At 44.5% G+C, this 19,366-nt stretch overlaps 1 protein-coding gene across 1 annotated transcript in view; it reads right to left on the reverse strand.

Annotated features, from left to right (window-relative positions):
• TRPM6 (transient receptor potential cation channel subfamily M member 6) overlaps positions 1 to 19,366 on the reverse strand; it is a 278,440-nt gene that overhangs the window by 126,529 nt on the left and 132,545 nt on the right. Inside the window, exons 22-25 of the mRNA XM_073543757.1 lie at positions 18,506 to 18,680; positions 18,240 to 18,354; positions 5,168 to 5,367; positions 3,384 to 3,516 (exon numbers count right to left, since the gene is read on the reverse strand). Coding sequence (XP_073399858.1) covers positions 3,384 to 3,516; positions 5,168 to 5,367; positions 18,240 to 18,354; positions 18,506 to 18,680 — 623 coding nt within the window. The remainder of the gene's footprint in view (positions 1 to 3,383; positions 3,517 to 5,167; positions 5,368 to 18,239; positions 18,355 to 18,505; positions 18,681 to 19,366) is intronic.

Raw genomic sequence — 19,366 nt, forward strand, 5'->3', positions numbered from 1 at the left:
CTTCTCCTTCTGCAAAGTGCGCTGTATTGTTGACCGATGCACAGTGACACCATCTGCAGCAAGATGATGCTGCAGGTCTTTGGAGGTGGTCTGTGGATTGTCCTTGACTGTTCTCATCATTCTTCTTCTCTGCCTTTCTGATATTTTTCTTGGCCTGCCACTTCTGGGCTTAACAAGAACTGTACCTGTGTTCTTCCATTTCCTTACTATGTTCGTCACAGTGGAAACTGACAGGTTAAGTCTCTGAGACAACTTTTTGTATCCTTCCCCTGAAAAGCTATGTTGAATAATCTTTGTTTTCAGATCATTTGAGAGTTGTTTTGAGGATGCCACTCTTCATAGGAGAATCAAATAGGAGAACTACTTGCAAGTGGCCACTTTAAATACCTTTTCTCATGATTTGATACACCTGGCTATGAAGTTCAAAGCTCAATGAGGTTACAAAACCAATTTAGTGCTTCAGGAAGTCAGTAAAAAGTAGTTAGGAGTGTTCAAATCAAGAAAATGATAAGGGTGCCCATACTTTTGCACCGGTCAAATTTTGTTTAAATGCAGATTGCACATTTTCTGTTAGTACAATAAACCTCATTTGAATCCAGAAATATAACTGAGTCCATCAGTTATTAGATATATGAAACTGAAATACCTGTTGCAAAAACCAAAATTGCTATTAAGAAAAAAGGTTAACATTAATAGGGGTGCCCAAACTTTTACATATGACTGTATATCTCTATATCTATCTTCTTAGACCTCCTTCCGACGTCCACATTTAAACACATATGAGAAGAAATGGTACTAGTGTCATCACTGTGTCATCTGTGGTTTTTCCCGGTATGGTTATTAAAGAAAAAATTAAAATTATAAAGCTCCTCCTATACTTTGCAATGTTAAACACGTACAGCACATGGATGACACACAGATGCCATCCATGTGCTGTATAAGTTTTTCATGGACCCATAGACTTGAATTGACCCTTGTCATCTGTTCTGCTGGAAAAAAAACGGACTTGAGAACGGACAGTGGTTACATGTGGTAGCCATGAAATAACTGGATATCACACGTGCTGGAAACACGGACCTGTGAAGGAGGTCTTAAGCAGTCTTCCATTTTTCTTTGGTACTAGAACCACTTAGTGTTATAATTTAGGGGATATGCACTGTAAGGATCAGCCATTATCATATTTCAGCTCTTCCGACTATATGAAATTAGGACATATCACTAGTATATGCAATAACTTCCTGATCGGCAGGTGTCGGACCTTAAAATTGTTAATTCCTAATGGTCAGTTTTAAGCATGGCCGAAAAACACTTTTCTTTAGGCAGGATTATCACATTCCCTAATCTAACTATTCTCTATGCAATATTCGCTCTTCTTTTCTACAACCTACAGTAAAACCCCAACAGTAAATTGCACAAAAAAAGATTCCTTGTTGGGCCTTTAATATGTAGGAAAAAATTTTAACCACATTGTCAATGCCAGGCCCATATACTTAGTCTTATGGGATCCTTTTGGGTCCATTGATGCAGGATGGGCGATTTTCTTAGCACATATATCACTTCCAATTTAATAGTAAGAACACTGTATAGTACGTCCTACTACGGGTAATGCTGACGTTACTATTGGTGTGTCTATAATATAATAATAATAAATGTTATTTCTATAGCGCCGACATATTCCGCAGCACTTTACATTTCGGAGGGGATTTGTACAGACAATAGACATTACAGCATAACAATAATCACATAGATTATAACGAATACCAAGAGGAATGAGGGCCCTGCTCACAAGCTTACAATCTAGGAGGAAAAAAGGGGAGACACGAAAGGTGGGTGGTAACAGTTGCCCTGATTGTTTGGACCAGCCATAATGTTAAGTGTGTAACAGTACGGACACAGAGGGCTAATAGATGCATAAAGCATGTGGGAACATGATACGGGAAACCTGGTTACGGTAAAACGTTTGACTGTGCCACACAGGGATAGTTAGGTTAATGTGTTGAGGCGGTAGGCCAGTCTGAATAATTGAGTTTTCAGGGCACGCTTAAAATTGTAGGGATTGGGGACTAATCGTATTGACCTGGGAAGTGCATTCCAAAGAATTGGTGCAGCACGTGTCAAGTCTTGGAGATGGGAGTGGGAGGTTCTGATTATTGTGGAAGCTAACCTCAGGTCATCAGCAGAACGGAGGGCACGGATAGGGTGGTAGACTGAAACAAGGGAGGAGATGTAGGGTGGTGCTGAGCTATGGAGTGCTTTGTGGGTGAGGGCAATAAGTTTATACTGAATTCTAGAGTGGATGGGTAGCCAGTGTAATGACTGGCACAAGGTAGAGGCATCGGTGTAACGATTAGCGAGGAATATGATCCTGGCTGCAGCATTTAAGACAGATTGGAGAGGGGAGAGTTTGGTAAGAGGGAGACCGATTAGAAGAGAGTTACAATAGTCCAGACGAGAATGAATAAGAGAAACAGTAAGAGTTTTTGCAGAGTCAAAGGTAAGAAAAGGTCGAATTCTAGAAATGTTTTTGAGATGCAGATAACAAGAGCGAGCCAGTGATTGGATGTGGGGGGCGAAGGAAAGCTCAGAGTCAAGTATGACCCCAAGACAGCGGGCATGTTGCTGGGGAGTAATCGTGGAACCACACACGGAAATGGCAGTGTCGGGTATAGGTACATTAGTAGCGGGAGGAAACACAAAGAGTTCAGTCTTTGACAGGTTCAGTTTCAGATATAGTGAGGATATGATGTTAGACACAGCGTTTAGACAATCGCCGGTGGTTTCTAGAAAGGCTGGCGTGATGTCAGGAGAAGAAGCGTATAATTGGGTGTCATCAGCAAAGAGATGGTACTGGAAACCAAATCTACTGATTGTTTGACCAATAGGGGCAGTGTACAAGGAGAAGAGGAGGGGCCTAGAACCGATCCTTGAGGAACCCCAACAGTAAGGGGAAGGTGAGAGGAGGAACCGGCAAAAGATACAGTAAAGGGGCGGTCAGAGAGATAGGAGGAGAACCAGGAGAGAACGGTATCCTTGAGGCCAATGGAACGGAGCATAGTGAGGAGGAGCTGATGATCCACAGTGTCGAATGCTGCAGAGAGATCCAAGAGAATTAGTATGGAGTAATGACCATTTGATTTAGCTGTTAGTAGATCATTAGAGACTTTAGTGAGGGCAGTTTCTGTAGAGTGTAGAGAGCGGAAACTGGATGTGTATGCAATCTAAGCATTACTGAACTGATTACCGATTTCTTGGTTCATTGGTGTCCTATTATCTGTAATGTCATCTTCAATCTTTCCTAAATATATCAAAATTAGGCATAATAAAAATTGATTAACTTTTGAATGACTTTATCATCACTCCATTTTGGCCTTTTGTCGCTATACCTTAGGGTTGTGGCACGAATCCTTTCACTGTCACTTGAATGTAAACTTTCATCTTTTTCATGGAAATAAGTTTCCACACATTTTTCTTCAAAGTCATGAAGTTTTCTTAGTTCATCATCACTAAGATAGAGTTCTAAAAAAAAATAAATGAGTAGATATGATTATTTTTTAACTTGACCGGAAAAATTAAGAATAATAATAATAATAATATGAAAAGGCACAGTAAGAGAATTACATAAAATACTAAGACAATTCTGAACTAGGACCACAAGGTGGCAGTACTGCTCTATCTAGATCACTCATGGTGGCGAGGCAGGATTCAGATTCATATTCCTAACAATGAGATTCCCAGTGGTACATTAAAAGTGATTTTGTGAATGTCCACGTTGTACAATAATGTCAGCAAGGAGCTGGATTTAATTAGGCAGTTTAAAAGGATGAAAACAAAGCTGAACTGTGGGTTGCAAGTGTGTTAATCACAGGGAAAATACTGTTTTTATACAGCTCGCTACAGTCAAATCAAGCCATAAAGCCCTGTAGAATAGAGCTACTGATTAAACACATCAAGGCATGGGGTGAATTTACATTTTCCCACTGACTAAACTGCTGCTTCTCGTCCGTCAAGCCTTCAGGGTTTCTTTATTTTATAGAACAGTCTACGGTTTAATATGACAGATCTTCATAGATAACATTAAGCATTGTCGGAAAGAGGAAAAAAACTAAGATTAACAGACGGGTTTTACAGAGAGTCAAACGTGCACCACGAACATAAAGATAGAAGCCTGAAAACAATAATAATAATAATAATAATAATAATAATAATATGAATTGGGAGTTGTGATTAGCGCCCCCATTGCAAAATGCTAGTTTTTCCGCGGGAAAATCGCGGGAATTTAAAATGCGATTTTCCCGCGGAATGGCATTCCGGAACTCTCGCGGTAATTTCCGCGAGAGTTCCGCTACGTGTGAATCCAGCCTAATAGTGATGAGCGAGTAGCATCGTTGCTCTGGTTTCCCCGAGCATGCTCGGTTGCGCTCCGAGTATTTTGGTGTACTCGGTGATTTAGTTTTCATCTTCTCAGCTGCATGATTTGCGGCTGCTAGACAAGCTGAATACATGTGGGAATTCCCTAACAAACAGGCATTCATCATATGTATTCAGGCTGTCCAGCAGCCACAAATCATGCAGCTGAGACGATGAAAACGAAATGTCCGAGCACGCTAAAATACTCGGAGAACACCTGAGCATGCTCGGGAAGACCCAAACAACGAGTATACTTGCTCATCACTACTCCTTAACAATGAAGAATCGCTACGGTGCCCTCATAACATTGACTGAGACCACCATATAGTATAAGGCTTGGACAGCACTCCGTATAGTACTTAAGGTCCACAATACACAGAAATATTAAAAAGGAATATGGACACTCAGTTCTCTTCTTCATTCAAGTAACTTGGCACATCAGTTCATTTCTGAATGGGCGTATCAAAGTAAAGCAAGACATTTTTGCATATTCCTCCAGAAGACTACCCGACAACTTATAGTCTAGTGATAGAAGACTGTAATTCCTCAGCAGTGCTTGAAGACCCAGCTGTGTCAAAGGGTCAAACCTATGCACTATATATCAATATCGAGCTGATACACAGTACAGGATAATCATCGATGCTGTAAATACTTTATTTCTTTTGAACTTGTGCTAGGCAAGTTCCCTTTTTTGTCCGCCTTCTTCACTGAAAAAGAATCGAGAAAACAGACCCATTTTACTTAAGAAGTAATTACTTACTTAATCCACCGTCCCCTTCATCTTGGTCATTCTCAGTGTGATAGTGATGCTGGCAAAGATGGTGAATGAGTTGATATATATGGCTCAGCAGGATAAATGGAGGAGGCAGCCATGGCTTGTCATGGTACATCATGATGTATCGGTAGCGGTTATACTTCCATAGTTTGTGAGAAATGGATTTCATCTCCATGTACACATTACTGGACAACAAAGTACACAAAGCTGATTAATATATATAGTGTACAATACTTCTTATTGATCTAAAACTTAAGGCAAATATATAAAACATGCTGCATTACAAAAACCCAGATCAAGTATGTGAAAAAGGAGTGTCTGTGTCCATACATAGAATAGACATAAATTTTATTTAATTACAACACCGAATTATCAGAGAAATATAAAAAAATTATTAAAAGATGCCCCCGGAAGAATAGGTGAAAACGCGCGTTGGGGTGGGAGACACAGCGGTCATCTAGCATTTGCTCTCTAACAGGTAAAAAAAAAAAAAAGTCATATGCATTAATTTCTTTCTTATAGTCTTTACATGTCAGTTTTTTGTGATACTAGGTTAAAACTATTCCAATCCTTGCTAATGAGTGAAGTCTGTGAAGCAAACTAAGACACTATACCACTATGTGATTTTAGTTTATCCTTATCCATGTACAATGGCAGAAATTACTATGCATGATCCTGTGGTTTGACATAATTCTGATTTCTGCAACAAAAAGGTGCATTGCTAGACAGACTTACAGCACTGTGCATTTTTTGTTCTGCTTACATTCACCTTCTGCTGACAAACAATTATTTTGTCTTTCCTTCCACAGGATAAATGATAGTCTGTTATGCATTATTTTACCATTATCATCTGATTATTTAATATCTTGAAAGGATTTTATGTCCAATATACTTTTTTTCCGCTGCGTCTCCATGTTGACAGGGGGCATCTTTTAACTATTTTTTTTATATTTCTCTGATTATTCTGTGCTGTAATTAAATAAAATGTATGTCTATTCTATATATGGATGCAAACACTCATTTTTCCCAGACTTGATCTGGGTTTTTGTGTATTTATATTGTGTACAGAGTGTGACCTGGTCAAGGTCTGATGGACTAATATGTATACTGCATTACAAGCAAACCTCTACTACGGTATACTGATATTGCATCAGAACGTTTATTAAAGGGCACATGTCAGTAGGATCAACCCTCCTAAGCAGTCATAGGAAGCTGAATACAATGATACCTTGATATCTGTGATCTGATGTCTTATTTCAGAGAAATCCATGTTTTCCTTAATTGTAAATTAGCTGTTCAGGGCTATGGGCCAGACACTGATCTCCATCAGAATCTGCCTCCAGAGATTATTTGACATAAAAATGTTCTCTGCCTTTAACACATTAAAAACACTCATTCCTACTACAAAACCTCTCTTCCCTTGGCATTAAAGATCTTTCCCTTTCCCAGATATTCTCATACCTCACATTTAGAGTCTCCCATTCCTATACTACATCCTCATCTCACACTCGCTTTCTCTCGGTGTTCCTCAAGGCTCTGTCCTGGGACCCCTATTCTTTTCCATTTATACCTTTGCCCTGGGATGACTTAACCCCTTTCCAACATTAGACATACTTATACCTCAGTGTTTGCTTCAGGCTCCGGCGATGAGCTTGCAATGTTTCCGGCACATGTAACATTTAACATGCTCACGCCGAAAGCACGTCACTATTCCTGTCCATCGGCTCCTGTGTCACATGACCGTGGGTCGCCGATGCGTTGGCATGATCATCCAGGTGTGTGTGTGTGTGTGTATATATATATATATATATGTGTGTGTGTGTGTGTGTGTGTGTGTGTGTGTGTGTGTGTGTGTGTGTGTGTGTGTGTGTGTATGTATGTATGTATGTATGTATGTGTGTGTGTGTGTATGTATATACACACACACATATAAACATATATGTATATATATTGTGGTACAGTAAAGGGTGTTTAACTAGATGGGAGATACATTTCTCCCAGCAGGTTAATGTTTGGCCGGGTTTTTCCCTAAAGACAGGACCTGCGATGATGTCATGGTCACGTGATCAGCCCATGTGAGGTTTACCTCACTTGTAGGAGTGGTTATGGGCTATGTAATGGAGGTTGGTGTTTAGCACATGGTGAGGGTGTGTCTGGAAGTTACAGGAACTTGGCTGGACTTAGCCTGAACTTGTATACAGGATCCCCGTGCTGCAGGACCATAGCAGCAAGACTATCAACAACCCTGGGAATGGCACCTGGCGGATGCCCCAGGACCTGGCAGCCGCTTAGTTAAGCCCGTCCCGTGCAAGGGGTGAGTCTGGGACCAGCGGTTCTCCAAGCTGGAGTATATTTATGTTTTTCCCTTATTTTCTGTTAACCTGCTGTTTGTAAAGTGACAATAAACCACTGAAATTAGACTGTGAGCCTGTGTGTTGCCTCTTTACTGCAGCACTGCCACTACCTACCGGAGCGAATCCCAAATATATATATATATATATATATATATATATATATATATATATATATATATATATATATATATATATATATATATATATATATATATATATATATATATATATACACATATACATATACACACACACACACACACACACACACCCATCATCACAAATTCAGCCCATTCAAGTTGAAGCTACAAAAAAAAAAAAAAAAGAGAAAAAAAAACAAAAAAAAAACACTTTGTAGGATAATTTTTCCCTGCAATTACTGCTGCTAGTCTTTTTGGTGATATGTCTCTACCAGATTTGCCCATTCTTCTTTGCAAATTAGCTCTGACTCAGTGACATTGGATAGAGAGCAGCAATTTTGAAGTCTTGACAAAGATTCTCAATGGGATTTATGTCTGGACTGTGAACCATTCAAACACATAACTCAAGAATATGCTTTGATATAAACTATTCAATTGTAGCTCTGGCAGAATGTTTACGGCGATTATCCTGCTGGAAGGTGCACCTGTGCCCCAGTCTTAAGTCTTTTGCAGTCAAACAGGTTTTCCTCCAGGATTGCCATGTATTTAGCTTGAACCATATTCCCATCAACTCTGACCAGTTTCCCTGTCCCTGCTAAAGAAAAGCATCCACACAGCATGATGCTGCCACCACATTTGATGGCAGGAATGGTATTTTCAGAATGATGTGCAGTGTTAGTTTTCTGTCACACAACGTACTTTGCAGTTAGCCCAAAAAGTTCTACTTTGGTCCCATCTGACCAGTGCAACTTCTTCCACATGCTACCTGTGTCTCCTACATGGCATGCGGAAGAAGGTGCTATTGGTCAGATGAAGCTACGTCTTTGCCCATGGTAATGACAATGTCAGGGTAGAAGAGCACAAACGATTAGGCTGCACTGAGGTCCAATAGGCAAGGCAGATCACTACCACCCTTAAAGCAACAGCACCCTACTATCTGTTAGGTTACATATAAATTAACTGCATAATTATTTATATTGGGACTAGTGTTGAGCGATACCACCCGATACTGAAAAATATCGGATCGTAATAGATTAGCCGATCTAAAAAAAAGTATCGGGTATCGCCTATTCCGATCTCGGAAGTCCCATTCAAGTCAATGGAACAGAAATATCGGAATTAAAAAAAAAAAAACTTTTTTTCCCTGTAGGTTAATTCTACATGAAGAAAAACAACTAATAATAATGTAGAATGTATTGTGGGAGGTGTAGGAGGCATTAAAGCCATAGAGGTTTAGCCCAATCAAATGGAATAGCAGTATTTTTGTTTTTGAAGACGTTCGTAGTTACAAAGATATTGACTATGTTAAAGTCTTTAATATTTTGTCAGATATGTATGTTTCACTACTTCCATGCTCTTCACCTTCTTTTTTACTTCTCCCACACTTTCTCCATCATACTCAGCAGCATCTTTTTCATCAACTTCTTCTTCACCTTCTTCCTATTTTTTTTTTTTTTACATTCTTCATAATCTTCTTATTCAACTATTATTCTTCTTCATATTCTACTTCTTCATCTTCTTCCTATTCTTCTTCATCATATTCTTATTTGTGACAGGCATTCCTGTAGTTGTTATCTATAAAAGTTTGAAGATTACACCTTCCGTTCAGCCTGTCACAAAAGATTTACAACAGGATTTGTCCGCGTTCAGTTTGGCCTGCAGCAGCAGGCTTTTTCCAGGGGCACCACGAGGAGGAACGGACTCACCCCCCCATACACTGCTTAGTCTTCTTCTGCTTATAAATTAGATAATATCATTTGCTCAGATTTTTAGTCTTATGCTTAATGTTCTTCTGCTTTTGGTTTTTATGCTTTTTGTTCTTCTGTCTCTTGTTGTTCTGCATCTTGGTGGTTGTCTTCATGTTCTTTGTCCTCTTGGTCATCTTCTTCAGGGCCATCTTTTAGGTATTCTTCTGTGTGGTCTTCAGGGTCGTCGTCTTCAGGGTCATTGTCAGGGAGATCCAGAGTGAGAATCAAAAACCATTTCCACAAGCTTGAACTTGGAAAAGTAGCAGAAGGTACAAGAATGCTGAGGAACTGCAGAGAACCAGCTGACAGTACAGGAACCCGGATGGGTAGCAGAAGGAACAATAGCAAATGGAACTAGCGAGGACCAGCTGACGGTGCTGGAACACGGAGGGGCAGCAGAAGGAACAAGAGCCAATGGCACAACTGTGGACCAGCTGACGGTGCTGGAACACGGTTACTAAGCAGGAGGTACCTGTGCTACAAAGCACTACCAAGGACCAGCAGACGTTGCTGGAACTCGGATACCAAGAAGGAGGCACCTAGGCCAAAGGCTCTGCCGAGAACCAAATGACGGTGCTGGAACCAGGATGTGTAGCAGAAGCTGCAAGAGCAAATGAAACTAGCGAGGACCACCTGACGGTGCTGGAACCCGGAGGGGCAGCAGAAGGAAGAAGAGCCAATGGAACAACCGTGGACCAGCTTACGGTGCTGGAACTCGGTTACTAAGCAGGAGGTACAGGTACTACAAAGCACTACCAAGGACCAGCAGACGTTGCTCGAACTTGGATACAGAGAAGGAGGCACCTAGGCCCAAGGCTCTGCCGAGAACCAGCTGACGGTGCTGGAACCCGGATGGGTAGCAGAAGGTACCCATAATCAACAAAGTTGCAAGGCCGCGAGCAGGACGCAGTTACCGAATCCCACAGTCTAACAGGGGGTGCTTGTCCTATTGGCACTACGGAACCAGCCTTTAGTAACAGAACCCGCAGCCCACATAGGAAGCACCGAAACTGCAGGCACCATAGACTCGGCTAACCCGACCGCAACACGACAGGACAACGTATCGGTGGCAAAGTGACGTTGACACTACCCAGAAACAGCAGGCGTACTGGAACCAGGCTGGGCAGGAGGGAGTGCCCGTGCCAAAGACACTTCTGAGAACCAGCTGACGGTGCTGGAACCCGGATGGGTAGCAGAAGAAACAAGAGCCAATGGCACAACTGTGGACCAGCTGACGGTGCTGGAACACTGTTTCTAAGCAGGAGGTACCTGTGCTTTAAAACATTACCAAGAACCAGCAGACGTTGCTGGAACTCGGACACCGAGAAGGAGGCACCTCGGCCAAAGGCTCTGCCGAGAAACAGCTGACGGTGCTGGAACCCGGCTGGGCAGGAGGGAGTACCCGTGCCAAAGACACTGCCGAGAACCAGCTGACGGTGCTGGAACCCGGATTGGTAGCAGAAGGAACAAAAGCCAATGGCACAACAGTGAACCAGCTGACGGTGCTGGAACCCGGATGGGTAGCAGAAGGTACCCATAATCAACAAAGTTGCAAGGCCGCGAGCAGGACGCAGTTACCGAATCCCACAGTCCAACAGGGGGTGCTTGTCCTATTGGCACTACGAAACCAGTCTTTAGTACCAGAACCCGCAGCCCACAAAGGAAGCACCGAAACTGCAGGCACCATAGACTCGGCTAACCCGACCGCAACACGACAAGACATCGTATCGGTGGCAAAGTGACGTTGACACTACCCGGAAACAGCAGGCGTGCTGGAACCAGGCTGGGCTGGAGGGAGTACCCGTGCCAAAAACACTTCTGAGCAGCAACTGGCGATGTTAGAGCCCAGGGGTCAATCATGCAGCAGGATGAGGCCTACTTGGAGCGAGTTTTATATTGGTTGTACACAACTACTGATTGTAACCGTGCTCCACTTCAGCCTCTGGCTCCACTGTCTCTAGTATTTCCCCTGGCCTCCAACCCCGCCAGTTGCTGCTCTGAAGTGTCGTCTGCACAATCCACACTTGTTCCTGGGTTACTGTGGCTCAGTCACGCCAGTTGATCCCCTGATGTGTGTCTGGCAAGGTCTTCTGCTCAGTCCTCATTCACACTACTAGTAATGGGAATGTGGATAGAGCAGGAGACATTGCCGGACACACATCAGTGGATCAACTGACGTGACTGAGCCCCAGTAACTCAGGAACAAGTGTGGCTTGTGCAGACGCCACTTCAGAGCAGCAACTGGCGGGGTTGGAGGCAAGGGGAAAAACTAGAGACAGTAGAGCCAGAGGCCTAAGTGGAGTACGGTTAAAAATCAGTAGTAGTTTGAATGTGGATGGAGCAGGAGACTTTGCTGTCTACACAGCAGGGGAACAGCTGGCGTTTCTGAACCCCACTAACACAGGAGCTAGTGTGTTTTTCTCTGGGAAGACGACACTTCTGAACACCAACTGGCGTTGTTGGAGCCCAGGTTGAGGCATGGAGCAGGCTGAGGCCTGATGTTTTGGGCATGTGGAGGCAGCAGGAGACATTGCCGTCTACACAGCAGGGGAACAGCTGGCGTTACTGAACCCCACTAACACAGGAGCTAGCGTGTTTTTCTCTGTGAAGACGGCTCTTCTGAACACCAACTGGCTTTGTTGGAGCCCAGGTTGAGGCATGCAGCAGGCTGAGGGCTGATGTTGTTGGCATGTGGAGGCAGCAGGAGACATTGTCGTCTACACAGCAGGGAAACAGCTGGCATTACTGAACCCCACTAACACAGGAGCTAGTGTGTTTTTCTCTGTGAAGACAGCACTTCTGAACACCAACTGGCGTTGTTGGAGCCCAGGTTGAGACATGGAGCAGGCTGAGGCCTGATGTTCTGGGCATGTGGAGGCAGCAGGAGACATTGCCCTCTACACAGCAGGTGGTAGAAACATGAACACAACAGGAGAACTGGATACAGTTGCCAATCAATTATTTAGTCGGAAAGAGGACTGGAAAATTCTGGAGAGATCCAGGCCTTGTTCATTTTCAGAAAAGTAAGCCGGTCGACGTTATCAGAAGATAGTCGCGTGCGACGGTCTGTTAGTACACCACCTGCGGCACTAAAGACGCGTTCCGATAATACACTGGCAGCAGGGCAAGCCAGCACCTCCAATGCATACTGGCTAAGCTCTGGCCATGTATCCAGCTTAGAGACCCAAAACTTGAAGGGGGAAGAGCCATCTGGGAGTACACTGACAGGGCAAGACATGTAGTCTGTCACCATCTGACGGAAACGTTGCCTCCTGCTGACTGGAGCCGTCTGTGATGGTGTAGACAATTGTGGCGGACACATAAAACTTTGCCACATTTGGGCCATAGTGGTCTTGCCTTGTGCTGAGGCGCTGCCTATGCTCCCTCTTTGTGCCGAGTTTCCTCCACTGCCTCGACGCACAGAGCTGCTTTGTAAAGCACTAGCACCACTGCTGTCGGGTGGAATAGAAAACATGATGGACTGCACCACTGTGTCTTGGTATTCCAGCAGTTTACGCTCCCGGTTCAACGTTGGTATGAGGCTTTGTAAGTTGTCCCGGTAGCAAGGATCTAGGAGGGTGTACACCCAATAATCAGCCGTGTAGAGAATGTGGGCGATGCGGCGATCGTTTCTCAGGCACTGCAGCATGAAATCAACCATGTGCTGCACACTCCCAACTGCCAAAGAACCGCTGTCCTCTGCTTGAGGCGTGATCTCTGCCTGCTCTGCATCACCCCACCCTTGCTGTACATACTGACTAGAGATTTGTGTACCTCCCTCCTCTGGAGAGATGTCTTCCTCCTCCATCGACTCCTCCTCATCCTCCTCACAAAGTGTCCCCCTGCCTAGGCCTTTGTGAGGAACCACGTAGCGCAGACTGTCCAGAAGCAGATGGCATTTGGGACTCCTCATCCTCCACCTCTTCCAAAACCTCATCCCTTAGTGCTTGCAGTGTTTTTTGAAGTAGGCAGATAAGGGGGACAGTCATGCTGACTAGTGCATCATCTGCACTCGCCATCCGCGTGGAATCATCGAAGGCACGCAAAACGAGGCAGATGTCCTTCATAGAGGCCCACTCAGTGGTGGTGAAGTGTGACCGGCGCACAGTGCGACTTGTTTGCACCTGATGCAGCTGGTACTCCATGACTGCTGCCTGCTGCTCACACAACCGCTCCAACATATGCAACGTTGAATTCCACCTGATGGGTAGGTCACAAATGATGCGATGTTCCGGGAAGGCGTAATCGTCACTGCAGAACAGCAAGGAGCGATCTTGCCTTGCTGGAACCCCGCAAGTGAGCGCACTCTATGCGGACCTTGTGCAGCAGTGCATCAAGATCCGGAAAGTCCCTCAGAAAGCTCTGCATGACCAAGTTCAGCACATGTGCCAGACATGGGATGTGAGTGAGGTTGACTAGGCCAAGAGCTCCCACCAGATTTCGGCCATTGTCACACACTACCAAGCCCGGCTGGAGATTCGCTGGCACAAACCACACGTTGCTCTCCTGCTTGATGGCATTCCAGAGCTCCTGCGCTGTGTGGCTTCGATTCCCCAAAGAAATTAATTTGAGTACGGCCTGTTGACGTTTGGCCACAGCTGTGCTCATATCGGTCGTAACAGGCTCCTGCTGCGCGGTTTCTGAGGAACTTGAGTAGGAGGAGGAGTCTATGTGTACAGACTGGATTCCTGCAATCCGTGGAGTTGGCAGAACACGTACAGCGCCACTCTCCCGATCTGTACCCGGCTCCACAACATTGACCCAATGGGCAGTGAGGGAAAAGGTATCGTCCCTGTCCATGGTTACTGGTCCACGCATCGGTGGTCAGGTGGACCTTGCTACTAACGGCGTTTAGTAGTGCATGTTTTCTTTTTCCCTCCACATGTTTCTGCAGGGCAGGGACGGCTCGCCTGCTGAAATAAAAGCGGCTGGGCACGGTGTATTGTGGGACTGCCAATGCCATGAAGTCCCGGAAGGTGTCAGTCTCCACCAGCCTGAATGAGAGCATTTCAAGTGACAGTAGTTTGGCAATGCCAGCATTCAGAGCCTGTGCTTGGGGATGGTTTGCCGAGTATGGCTGCCTTTTATCCCATGCCTGTGCTACCGATGGCTGTCGAGTGGCCTGGGAGTGTGAGGATAACTGGGAACGTGGTGCTGTGGGTGGAATGTCACAGGGTCTCCGGACAACAGTGCCAGAGGTTCTTCCTTGGCGATCCTGTGAGGAAGCCGAACCAGCTGTGTGTGAGCTGGAGAAAGAGGTCCCAACACGAGCTGAAGAAGTGGTAGGTGGTGCTGTACGTTGGCCTACGTCTTCAGTGTGTCTGTGTAACTCCACCTCATGCTTGGTCCGCACATATTTCCACATATTAGAGGTATTGAGGTTGCTGACATTTTTCCCTCTTTTGACTCTCTGATGACACAGCTTGCATTTGACAAAGCAAATGTCATCTGCAACTGTGTCAAAAAAGGACCACGCACTGCAAGTCTTGGGAGCGCCCGTTTTGCCTTTTGAAAGAGGAATGCTCCTAACGGGTGCCGAAGTGGAGACTACAGGCAACCAAGTCTGCCCCCTCCCTCTCCCTCCTGTTTTGGCCATTCGGGGAATCTCTTCCTCAGAGCTGCTCCCACCACCTTCCTGTTCCTCACGCCATGATGGGTCAAGGACCTCATCATCTACACTTCCCTCTTCAAACACCTGCTTCTCCTGGGTTGTCTCGCCAGCACCGTACGCACCAGAAAGTGGCACCTGTGTCTCGTCATCATCTGATGCGTACTGAGGTGTGCTGACCATAGGCACTGGCCCACCCGCCTTTTCAGATTCAGAGGGACAAAGAAGTTGCGCAGCACTGCATACTCCCTCTTCTTCACATTCTGGAATGCTGCTTGGCTGGCCCCCTCTTTCCAAGACAACAGATTCAGAGAACAGAAGTAGAGACTGTGATGGCTCCTGTCCAGGGTTCTCTGACTGCCTGGGCACTTTGGCAGGTGGTGAAGAGACAGATGGTTGCTCTTCGGTGCTCTGGCCCTGAAAGGATGTGGAAGTCATTGAAGTCGATGCGTTAGCTGCCATCCATCCGACAACGGCTTCAATTTGTTCCTCCCGCAGCAGTGGGGTACGGCGAGGTCCTACAAAGCTGCGCATAAAGGACTGTTGCCTGCTAAAACTGGGGGATGCTGACTCACTGGTGCCCGCAGCAGGCACACAATCCCCACGTCCTCTCCCTGCAGAATCCCCATGTCCTCTCCCTGCAGAATCCCCACGTCCAATCCCTGCTGAAACTCCACGCCCACGTGCCTTACTCCCTGCCTTCTTCATCTTGCTAGACTGATAAAGATAGGCAGAAAAGTACAAAGGGGGGGGCTTAGTGTGCTTATTCCTGAACAGCTGGTTACAGGTAGAAGAAACACTAATTTTCTGAAGTGTGTGTGTGGACTACACTTTAATAGGAGGTAATGTGGCCTACACAACTTTCAAATGTAGTGTTTGGTGAACTTTATTGTTTTTTTTTGTGAAAAAAAACTAAAAGGATGTGACCAAAGATTTGAAAGTGATAGTATCACCAACTTTTTGGAGCTATTACAATGCAGGCAGGTAACCTACAATGCAAAAGATGAGGCTCCAAAAAAATTGGGTAATACTAATCTGACTGCAGCTGAAGGGCACAAGCCAGAAAAAAGGCTCCTCTATTTACTCATATATAGTGTTTGCAACCAACCAATGTAGATGGATACGGATGGATGCACACTAATAGGAGAAGAAAAAAATGAGCTGCAATTAAAGAAAAATATGTGTGAGGCAGTGACACACGCTGAGGCTACTTTCACACTTGCTTTTTTTTGCAGCGCGTTTTTCCCGCAAAAAAACGCATGGAAAATAAGCATACAAATGCTGCATTTTTTTCAAGCATTTTTATGCTCATGCATGAAAAAAACGCAGCGTTTTTATGCTTTTGTATGCGTTTTTAGTGCGTTTTTACCGCGTTTGCGCTTTTTTCCAACATTAGTTGGCCTCACCAAAAAAAATCAAGATAGGGTTAGGATTAACACTAACCCAAACCATGACTTTACTAACCCTAACCCTTAACCAAACCATACTAACCCTAACCATACTAACCCTAACCCTAAACCAAACCATACTAACCCTAACCCTTAACCAAACCCTACTAACCCTAAACCCTAACTAACCCTAAACCCTAACCCTTAACCAAACCCTACTAGCCCTAACCCAAACTCTAACCCAAACCCTAACCCTAACCCCCCTTAACTAACCCTAACTCTAACCCAAACCCCTAATTTCCATTGTCTAACCAATGGTCAACAAAAAAACGCATGCGCAAAAAAACGCATACATGAGCATGCCAATGCGCACATATGCGCACCCATAGACTTACAATGGGTGTCTTGCTGAAAAAAAACGCATTGTGCGCTCTTGCGTTTTTTGAGGCAAGTCGGACGCCCAAAAAAATGCAACAGGCACACCACAAAAAAACGCATGCGCGTAAAAACGCATGTGTATGCGGACATAAGCGCATCCCATGCAAAATATAGGAAAAAAAAGCGCATGCTTTTTTAGCGCTAAAATACAGCGCAAAAAAAACGCAAGTGTGAAACCAGCCTGAGCAGCCTACAACCAGACGTAGCTGCAGGACACACTACTCAGCGTGAGCTGCTCTCACACACAGTCAGAGACCTCTCAGACAGCCGTGAACAGTGCAGCTAAGGGGGCACTAGCACTGAAAGGCTGCAGGAAGGCTCCGCTGTCTACTCCTAGAGTGTTTGCAACCACCGTATATGGATACGGATGGATGCACACTAATAAGAGAAGAAAAAATGAGCTGCAATAAAAGAAAAATATGTGTGAGGCAGTGACGCACGCTGAGCGGCCTACAACCAGACGTAGCTGCAGGACACACTACTCAGCATGAGCTGCACTCACACACAGTCAGAGACCTCTCAGACAGTCGTGAACAGTGCAGCAAAGTGGGCACTAGCACTGAAAGGCTCCGCTGTCTACTACTAGTGTTTGCAACCAACGTATATGGATACGGATGAAGCACACTAGATAGAATTTTTGAAAAATAAGCAGCTCAAAAAGAAAAATATATATGAGGCAGCAGTGAAGCACGCTGGGCTGCCTACAACCAGATGTGGCTGCAGGACCCACTCCACAGCATGAGCTGCACTCACACAGCCCTTGCAGACAGCTGTGAACACTGCTGCTAGGGAAAAGAAAGCTACAGTGGTGGTTTATGTAGCCTGGGTAAAGCACAATATGTTTTGTGGAATCGCTATTTCTAACTGTCCCTCACAGTCTTCAACAGCAGCCTGTCCCTAACTGAATTCACAGCAGAGTGACCAGAAATGGCGGCGGCGGCTTTTATAGTGCATCATGACATCATTTCAGCAGCCAATCACAGCTATGCCAATAGTTAACATGCCTAACAGGATGTGCCCACACTTCTGAGGATTCCCATTGGCTGAATCAAAGCGAGCGGGCTCATAGCATTATGGGAACTTCCGATTCCGGTATCCGATATGAAAAAAGTATCGGAAGTCAGTATCGGAATTCTGATACAGCTAATATCGGCCGATACCCGATACTTGCGGTATCGGAATGCTCAACACTAATAGGGACATATTACTGTATATGGGGCACTCCATTATGAAGTATTAAAAAGCAAAGGGTCCATATACTGCCCTTGCACAAGGGCACCCAGCTGTCCGTGTCCACCCATAGTGGAGCCTCTTACTTATATCCATTTGCCATCTTGCACAGACCTTTGCACAATACTTTCATATACCCAGTAATACCTACTTAAAAAAAGCAATTAGCAGGTTGACCATTATGATGTACTGAATGAAAAGGTAGACAGCTTGCAAAAATGGGGTGATGAATGAGCCAGGGGGGCAATCTGGATCTTCTTCACATGCTGAAAGGAGACATTAAAACACAAAGTCAACAAAAATGTGCAAAATATATACATGAAAGAATTACAACCTAAATCAACAGTACAGAATAAAGCAATAATCTCCGTGTTACGGTAACAACTATTAATCAATGTTACCAGCATTTTGGCTTACCATCTATTTCACCAGCATAGACTTCACCAAACATCATCCAGTATGGCTGAAATACAATATCACGAGCCAGTGTCCAGGAAGGCGGCTCTGATGGAGAAAGAATCGCTTTCCGAGCCACACCAAAGGCCAGCAGAACAATAGCCATTATAATTACAATGCCAAACATGTTTGATGTCTGGGGAAAAAGCAAAATACAGTTTAGCAGGATGGTAAGATAGATTAACTGGTAGATTTTCTTTAATATTTATCAATTTAGACATCTGTCAAAATGCATATATCATGGTAAAGAGGATGGTACCGGGTAGGAAAAAAACCTCAAGAGGCAGAGGCTCAGGAAGTGCTCTGTGACACCCAGAGCCCTTAATGCCTGCTTTGCATATGAATGAAATGCCAATTTCTCAGAAATGCATCAACAGATTGAAAGCTAAATCAATTGACACCTTTGTATTTTCTAAGACCTTCATGCCTATAATGTGGTGTGAGGGTTGATGCTACAGACTGATCAAAACACTGTACCATTTACATAGTGGCAATATTCTATAACTAATTCAGCAGAACAGTGAACAAGGTCCATACAGTGATATAACAACAATAGAAAAACATTTTTTCAATATCCCTTCATTTCTATTTCTAGTCCAGCTATGACTTTTCTTGCACCACTATGGATGGTAGGAAAAAAAAAGATCATAGCGAGTGGCTCACCATGGCATATTTTTTACAGGCAGCAATGGATTGAATTAAAGGGCTTGCTTATTTTTTGCTATTAAGCCAAGTAGTTGCCAACTACCTGCCTGTTCTGCCCGACGCCAAATTCTGGTGCCTCCGAGCAACGACAGATCACTCTCACCTGCAATTCTACTG

The sequence above is a fragment of the Dendrobates tinctorius genome, unplaced genomic scaffold (assembly GCF_039654945.1).
Source record: "Dendrobates tinctorius isolate UK_male_01 unplaced genomic scaffold, ASM3965494v1 ptg000134l, whole genome shotgun sequence".
Classification (NCBI taxonomy): domain Eukaryota; kingdom Metazoa; phylum Chordata; class Amphibia; order Anura; family Dendrobatidae; genus Dendrobates; species Dendrobates tinctorius.